Below are 8,209 nucleotides of genomic sequence, written 5' to 3'. Positions count from 1 at the left end.
ACATTCTAGAGAGCTTCTCCAATGCACTACTGTCCTAATGGATACTTTATTTTACTGACCTGGCCTGATTATATATGTGATGTCCTTCTATGTGTGCATGCAGTGGTGTTCAATTAAAGGAATATTCGATGCACCATAATTACAACAGCTTGCTGTAATGGTTACGGTGCCAGGAGTGGAGCCCTGGCTTCCTTGCCTCCCCCACCCATTGTAAGTGGTCAAACTGTTTAAATGATTTGTCGTCTTACTTTGGGCCTGCCAACAGCTGCTACCCAGACTCTACTACTAACACCAGAGAGCCAGCAGTTACGAAGCTCTCCTGAGCGGAGCGCTGCAGTGAAAACGACTTTGACTTTTTGAATATGTTTAAAATTAAATTGGTGGTGTTATTCAAAATTCACAAGCTGAGCCCTCTGGTGGTTTTACTAAAATGCACGTTAATCAGAAGAACATAAGATGTGCATTATATAAACCTGGAATTTTTTTTTCTTCTTGTGGTTTATATCTCCTGTTTGACCTGTTAGTAGAAGTCCAGTACACTTACATGTGCTAAATGACTTGCTAATATGTGAATTGCCAGATGGTCAGTCCGGGCCTACGTTCTTAGGAATTAGAAATTGTATTAAATAATGAGATTATCAAGGATGGTTCCATCTCATGATTTCTTCCTGGTAGAATAAAAGATCCACTTAAAGTGCATAGTTACATAGTAATCCAGGTTGAATAAAGACTAACGTCCATCAAATTCAATATTTAAAATCTATTCTTTTATGCTGTTGATCCAATAGAAGACAACATTTTTTAATTTTCAATTATGCTACATAAAGGGAAAACCATTATTTCATGACTCCATAGTGGCAATCAGGTTTCTCCTTAAATTAACAACCTGTTTACATACAGTTGTAATCAAAATTATTCAACCCCCATTGAATATAAGGTGTAAGTGGTTTCCCAAAATTCCACTGAAATTGCAACTTATAATGCTGTCTCCAGTCTCAATATTATTTAACCCCCTGAATAGAATCCCTCACAACAGCACAAATATGCAAAACAGGTGTTGAATATAATTATTCCCAAGTTCTTTTCATTTAATGTTATTAACTCAACCCCATTTTATGGATCGATATAATGTTCAACTCAACCATTTATTGTGTAGGTCTTCCCTTATTCCAACATGGATGACTTTGATCAGTATTGAATCTGCCACTTGCCTGCCAAGTCCCTCAATTTATCCAAATCCTTCTGTAGAGAAGTGATATCTTGTTCAGACTATATTTTCTTACCTAGTTTTGTGTCATTTGCAAACATTAACCTTTGTCTCTTAATACCCACGTCAGATAATTTATAAACCGATCAAAGTGAAATGGAACCCGTAAGGAACTCAAGAGTGCAGAGACTAGTTGTAAATGGAAAATGATGCCTCAATCTTCAAGCCAATGTTATATTGAAGAACACTGTTTTTCATCTAAACCAACTGATGTCTGTTTTCATAGTAACCTTTTGTGTGGAACTGTGCCTCGGCAAAATCCAAGTAGATCACAAACCACTAGAACTCCCTGACCTATATTTCTACTAACTTCTTCATAATATGCAATTAAGTTAGTTTGGCATGACCTGACTTTCATAAAACCATGTTGATTCCTGTCTAGTTTCCTGGTTGAGCTTTTCAACCCCTGTAGAAAATCATATAGAATTTCTTCCTTGTCCTGTTCCTTTTTTATTCACACACTCCTCTCCGATTCCAATGAACCAACACTAACACGCTTAACCTTTTTTGGCATTAATGTAAAAAAAAACACATTTTTGGGGGTTGGTCTGGCTCTCTTTGGCTATGAGCTTTTCATTTTCTAGTTTAGCCCAATCACACTTTGTAAACCCTATTACATTACTAAGTGCATCTATTTCTTTAGTCTGGAAACCTGAATGGCGTGTTATAAATTATATGGGTTTATTCACTAAACAGTGAGTTGCAAAGTGTTTAAGGACAGTAAAAGCACCCAGACCACTTCATCTCAAAATCTAGGTGCAGCAGTACTTTAGTTTTAACCCTGCAATGTCAAGCAGTACAGTTTAGTAGATACGGCAATGCTTACATTCAGGGACAGCTTACATCAGGTGGCACTTCTGTTTCCAGTACCCGGCCGGACTGACAGGAAGTGCTCACTGAGAGAGCACTTTCTGTAAGTCCGGCCGAGTACAGGAAACAGAAGCTCCTGTACCGCGGTCCACTCAGCTCAGCCATGCTACGAGAAAGGTAATGAGGCATGCAAGTGAGAGATGGGATCGGACCACTAAAGCGGTGGGGGGTGAGGAGGAGAGGAACACTTAGAGACAGGGAGGGGACCACTAAGGGGACAGAGAGGGAACCTCTAAGGAGAGAGCACCACTAAGGGACATGGAGGGACGAGTGGCACACAGGGAGGGCCTGATTGGGGAGAAAGACACAGAGAGAAACATGAAGTGCTGGGGATGTAAGAGACACACAAAAGGGCCTGTGGGTGGAAAACAAAGGGGCTGGGGTGAAAGAGAGAGGCACAGAAGGGCTGGAGAAGAGGAACATAAAACACAGGGGCTGAGGGTGAAAGAGAAACACACGTGCTGGGTAAAAGACACAAGGGGGCTGGGAGAGAAGTAGACACAAAAAGGGGCGTTGCAAGAAATACACAAGGGAGGTGTAAGACACACAATGGGGAAAATAGGGCATAAGATACACAAAGGGGTGTAAGACATTTCAAAGAGGGGATAAGACACAAAAGGGGGATTGCATGGTTTAATACACCTTAGAGGTGCTTCAGCTGTGCTTCTAGCCTCCAACAGGAGCACTGCACGCATTTGCTTTTAGACTCTCTAATGAGAAGCATTGGATTCAACTGTAATGGAAGGATGAGCGGCTGCAGGTGCTAGACCTCAGTGCTGGAAAAAAGTAAGTAATACCGTTTTTTTCCCAATATGTATTTCAATTAAACCGGGGGGCCTGAATCTAAATAAAGAGAACACTATATCATTCAGAATACAGGACTGTATACCGAACTCCAGTGTTCTTTTAAAGCACACAGTCACCTCACAACTATTTTATAATCTTTTGATCAATTTTTTTAAGGTAGCAGATTTTTTTTTAAATATATTTAGTATATTTAAAAAAGAAAAAATTAGAGCAACTAATCTCTACCTTTAGTATATGGCAGGATTCTTCAGCTATATACATGGGTCTGTCAATGTTTGAAAACTGACAATCTCTGTGTTGTTTTCTGCTTCACTCCCTGTACAGAAGCAGGGAAGACCATGGGGAATGTCTGTTTTCACACACTGTCTGACCCAAGATGCATGTATTTGGATGAAGGATTCTGACATATTCTTTATTTTAAACTATAGATTTCATTGTAAAGCTAGATCAAAAGCTTATTGTACTAAAAATAGGTTTGAGGTGACCGTTGTCCTTTAACATCTGAGTGAAGAATTTGTACAAATCTCTTATTTGTTCAATTCCAGTCAGTTCATTACAATTCCCTAAAGAAAGAATGCTTTAGTCTTCATTTGGTATTAGTTTTTAGCTAAATGGTGACCTCTAGTGGCAGAGAGTCAGAATGCAGTTGTGCATTTGATACATGTTTGTGTATTACCCAACTAGTAGCCTTATTAAGTCAAACTGTCTCTGCAGTTGACATATGTCTAGCTAGCTTACTTATAAAGCATCTGAAACCAATTAACATGGTATATAAAGAACCTTGAGGCATGTTAGGGAAACACATTTAGACCAGAGAACAGTTAAGGATGTATGCTCCTGGAGGAAATCTCGCACCCAGTCAGACTTTGTCCATTAAAGATTCATATTGTGTTCATACAGCGCAGCCCTTGCCCACGCCAAACAGTCATACTTTTTCTCTCTCATTAGTTCATGCTCCCGCAATCCCAGGCGTCTCTTTCACACCTTTAATTCTCTTCTTCGCCCTGCTGTGGCCACCCCCCCAAACTAACCTTACTGCAGATAGCTTTGCATGTTACTTTACCGACAAGATTGAACAGCTAAGGAAAGAATTCTCCCCTCCTTGCCCTTCTCTTTCTCAACCTTTCCTACCCTTCAGACTTTTTCCACGGCTACTGATCAAGAGGTGGCTGCACTTCTCCTTTCCTCTCGCCCCACCACTCGCCCGCTTGATCCTGTCCCATCTCACCTTATCAGATCTCTCTAGTATTAGCAGTAGAAAGAGGGAAGTGCTCATGCCATTGTACAGAACACTGGTGAGACCTCACTTGGAGTATTGTACGCAGTACTGGAGACCGTATCTTCAGAAGGATATTGATACTTTAGAGAGAGTTCAGAGAAGGGCTACTGAACTGGTTTATGGATTGCAGGATAAAACTTACCAGGAAAGGTTAAAGGATCTTAACATGTATAGCTTGGAGGAAAGACGAGGCAGGGGGGATATGATAGAAACCTTTAAATACATAAAGGAGGAGACTATATTTAAAAGAAGAAAAACTACCACAACAAGAGAACATAGTCTTAAATTAGAGGGACAAAGGTTTAAAAATAATATCAGGAAGTATTACTTTACTGAGAGGGTAGTGGATGCATGGAAGAGCCTTCCAGCTGAAGTGGTAGAGGTTAACACAGTAAAGGAGTTTAAGCATGCGTGGGATAGGCATAAGGCTATCCTAACTATAAGATAAGGCCAGGGACTAATGAAAGTATTTAGAAAATTGGTCAGACTAGATGGGCCGAATGGTTGGTTCTTATCTGCCGTCACATTCTATGTTTCTAAGTCAATTCAAGGTACTAATTCACACCTATAAAGAATTGAACAATTCTAGCCCCTCTTATATCTCTTCACAGATCCATAGGTATGTCCCTTCTCAGTCTCTCTGCTCTGCCCGTGACCACCTCCTGTCCGTTGCGCACACCCGTACAGCCAACTCACGCTTGCAGTACTTCTCGCGTGTGGCTCCTTTCCTTTGGAATAGCCTGCCTATGACCGTCAAGCTCTCCCCTAGTCTTCAATCTCTTTAAAAGTGCCTTAAAACCCATCTCTTTAGGAAAGCTTATGGCCTCCCAGAGTAACCTCTACCTCACATACCTGTCTCTTGCTCTCTCCTAAAGGGCAGAACTTTACTCTCTCCTCCAGCTCTGCTTCACTCCCACCTTATTTAATTGCAATTTCCTGCCCTATTGTGTTTTATACCCCACTTCCTATAGACTGTAAGCTCGTTTGAGCAGGGTCCTCTTCAACCTATCGTTCCTGTAAGTTGTCTTGTAATTGTCCTATTTATAGTTAAATCCCCCCTCTCATAATATTGTAAAGCGCTACGGAATCTGTTGGCGCTATATAAATGGCAATAATAATAATACAACTAGTGTTCCTAGAGTCTAACTTTAACTTGCGTACATGTAAGCAAATATCAGACATACTGGTGGCATGAAAGGAGGAACACATGTGTGTTACAGAGTCAGCACTAGATACTGAAGTGCGGAGACCCAGTAATAAAACATGTTGTAAAAACCAAAATGATAACATTTTGTGACTGATGACCTTTATATAATTTAAAGGAACAGCAAGGAATGGAATCGCAACACCAACATGTCATAAGGAGATTTTTATTCCTCCATTAATTATTGAAATTAATGTCAGTCTTATAAATCTTTAGAAAGAGAACCATAGTAAAAAAAAAAATCCTTATATGTTTCTGTAGATAATGTTATCTCACTCCATCTAATGCAGTCAGGAAGAAGCAGATGCTCATTGTATTTAGAACAAGAGTGCTCAACATTTTGAAAGTTAAGGGCCACTTTGAAAATGTGGTATTGGTCATGGGTCACACAATAGACAGCTCTTTTATACAATACAATAGCAATTAAGAAGATTCAGTTAATGAGAGCACTGATTTATTTTTTTTATATTTTTACTAATAATTCAATGTTGGGAACTATTTTAGTGGTAACTAATGGAGGCAGTAATCCAGATGACAATCAGTAATTTTTGTCCTCATTCTAGAAAGCATCTGTTCACATAAGCTTCCAAAGAGGAAAAATACTCCCCGTTCTTTTTTTTCTGATTCTTTCAAGATTCTTGTAGCATGCATTTTTCATTCTTCATTTCACCTTTTCTACATACGTTAAGTAAAATTCTAGCAGCCACATATCATTATATTTGATTTTTTTTTAGGACTGAGTCAAATTGAATGTCACTAATTTCCATTTAAAAGTCCCCTGGAGTCTCCATCACATTAACAAAGAAGTGTTTAGTTAGCACATTTATGGTCCTTCTCTTGAGCACGGACATTTTGGAATCTCTCTGATGTGATTACCAGGTAATGTTTTAGTATTTATGTGATGGTTGTGTTTGCAGGCAAAAATGAGGTATCTAGTGGCACATCTTAGTCTTTCCTTTTAGAAGTCTCCCTGATTTGTACTTTAGAAACAAATAGTTGATTTGTAAACACAGGTAGTATTAATAATAAAATCCATTTACAAGGAGCTTTTTTTATTTTTACTATTTGGACTAAAGTCAGTTTCTAGGTTGAGCATGATAAACAGATGCTTACTGAAATTGTTCATGCTTGTTAACCTTTTAGAACTAGAATAGATGTGTTCTTTATGTCGGGCCAGGACTTGGCAAGTTCAGGAGGTGCACTGCACACAGCCTTGCGTTTCTACCAGAGGCGCCAGGCACAAACTGACCATTGGACAAACGGCAGTTGGGCTGCGATGGTCATGGGTCGAGGCTGACCAGGGAGATCCTCTACTGGCCCATGTGTGTCTTCACAGACTGGAGAGGGTATCAAAGATCTCTCTTACCAGCTCAGGGCATATTACTGCAGGAGAGGGAAGACCCAGGAAGTTCTATGCTGTACCTCTACAGGGTAAAGAATATTCCTCTTGCTAGCTTGGCAGTTCGGAGCATTGTCGCAGGTTACCATGGTAACACTGACACACCATAATGCTACAGCTCACAAGAGGAGTGTATTGAGCCTGAACCCAGGAGAGAGTCCCTAATTACCACTGAGCACCCCCTCCCTGGCCAATAAGAAGAAGGGAGGGTGGAAATAGTGTTATTTTTTTACAATTTCCCCTATCCTTCCTGCACCCACTACAGTTGCTATCTACTTAGCACTCACTAACTACTCTATTCCTAACCTAGACCTACTACAGCCCCACTATAGCCCCTATTCCTCCTAAAGCCTTTACTCCCCCTACAGCCCCTATATCTCCACTGCACATAGTACAGCCCCATTTCCCCCCTGTGCGTACACTACAGCCCATATACACCAGGCACAACCTACAGTTCCTATATACCCCACACAATACAGTCCCTATTTTACCACATTCATGGTGGGCTATGTATACTCCAATCTCACCCTAGCTTTCCCTGCCGACTGTGACAGCCCTTCAAAGTGCAGGGTCACCCTCTGCCTGGAAGGCTGTCAATCAGCCTTTCGATGTATTGAAATCCACACTGCATGTGCAAGATGTGCAAAGCAGATTAGCAAATAGCTCGCAACGCACTTGGCTGCATTTGCCAAAACTGATACATTTTTTTTTTCAAGAAAATAAAAATAAAGTGGCCCTGCATTTTATCTTGCACCTGGACCCACAAACAGTTGATCCAGCCCTGTCTCTATGGCAGCTTCTGTTGCCCAGCTTGTAGTATGGACTCCATTCCTGCTGATGGCTGATTAAATAATGTATTTTTTTTTTCTTTCTCATTTCAGTGAGAGAAAGTGTAAGATTTCTGGATTCTCAGAAGAATGTGCTCCTCCTGCCGGCTGCTTTCTCACCCCTGAAGTAACACTTCCGATTACTGCCAATATCTGATGACATATGGCTGATATCCTAATTGTACATCTACAGCAAGGGAAGCTATGATGCTGGAATGCTGGACACCTTGATTGACAAGATAAAACTTTCAGAAATTTAAGGCAATTGCATTAAACCCCACAGACAAGTCACATTAATTTCTCCCTAGCTACAATATTTATATTCTAAATAAACGTATTTTGAAACACAGGCTTCCTGTTTTTAGTGGACTAAAAGTCGACATTTACTGACAAATGGGATTTACGAATATTCAGTGTCATAAAAAAACTAATATCCTATTCTTGGTAGAATTACTGCTCAAAATGTTGCTGATTTAGCAGACCGTGATAAGTAACTGACATCTTACGTTAAATAGATCAGAAAAGATTGAGTAGTATGTTGGTTAAAATGCATGAT

General features: G+C 40.2%; 1 protein-coding gene across 1 annotated transcript in view; it reads left to right on the top strand.

The window, feature by feature from the left end:
* The window catches only part of NIPSNAP3A (nipsnap homolog 3A), a 53,274-nt gene extending 45,274 nt beyond the window's left edge, over positions 1 to 8,000 (top strand). The window contains exon 6 of the mRNA XM_063455213.1: positions 7,708 to 8,000. Within this exon, the coding sequence (XP_063311283.1) occupies positions 7,708 to 7,784 (77 nt within the window). The 3' untranslated portion in view covers positions 7,785 to 8,000. The remainder of the gene's footprint in view (positions 1 to 7,707) is intronic.
* The last annotated feature ends 209 nt before the right edge of the window (positions 8,001 to 8,209 follow it).

This window comes from Pelobates fuscus, chromosome 5, assembly GCF_036172605.1.
Source record: "Pelobates fuscus isolate aPelFus1 chromosome 5, aPelFus1.pri, whole genome shotgun sequence".
In the NCBI taxonomy this organism is placed as follows: domain Eukaryota; kingdom Metazoa; phylum Chordata; class Amphibia; order Anura; family Pelobatidae; genus Pelobates; species Pelobates fuscus.
The sequence above is the reverse complement of the archived record's forward strand: the minus strand, read 5'-3'. Positions and strand labels throughout refer to the sequence as shown.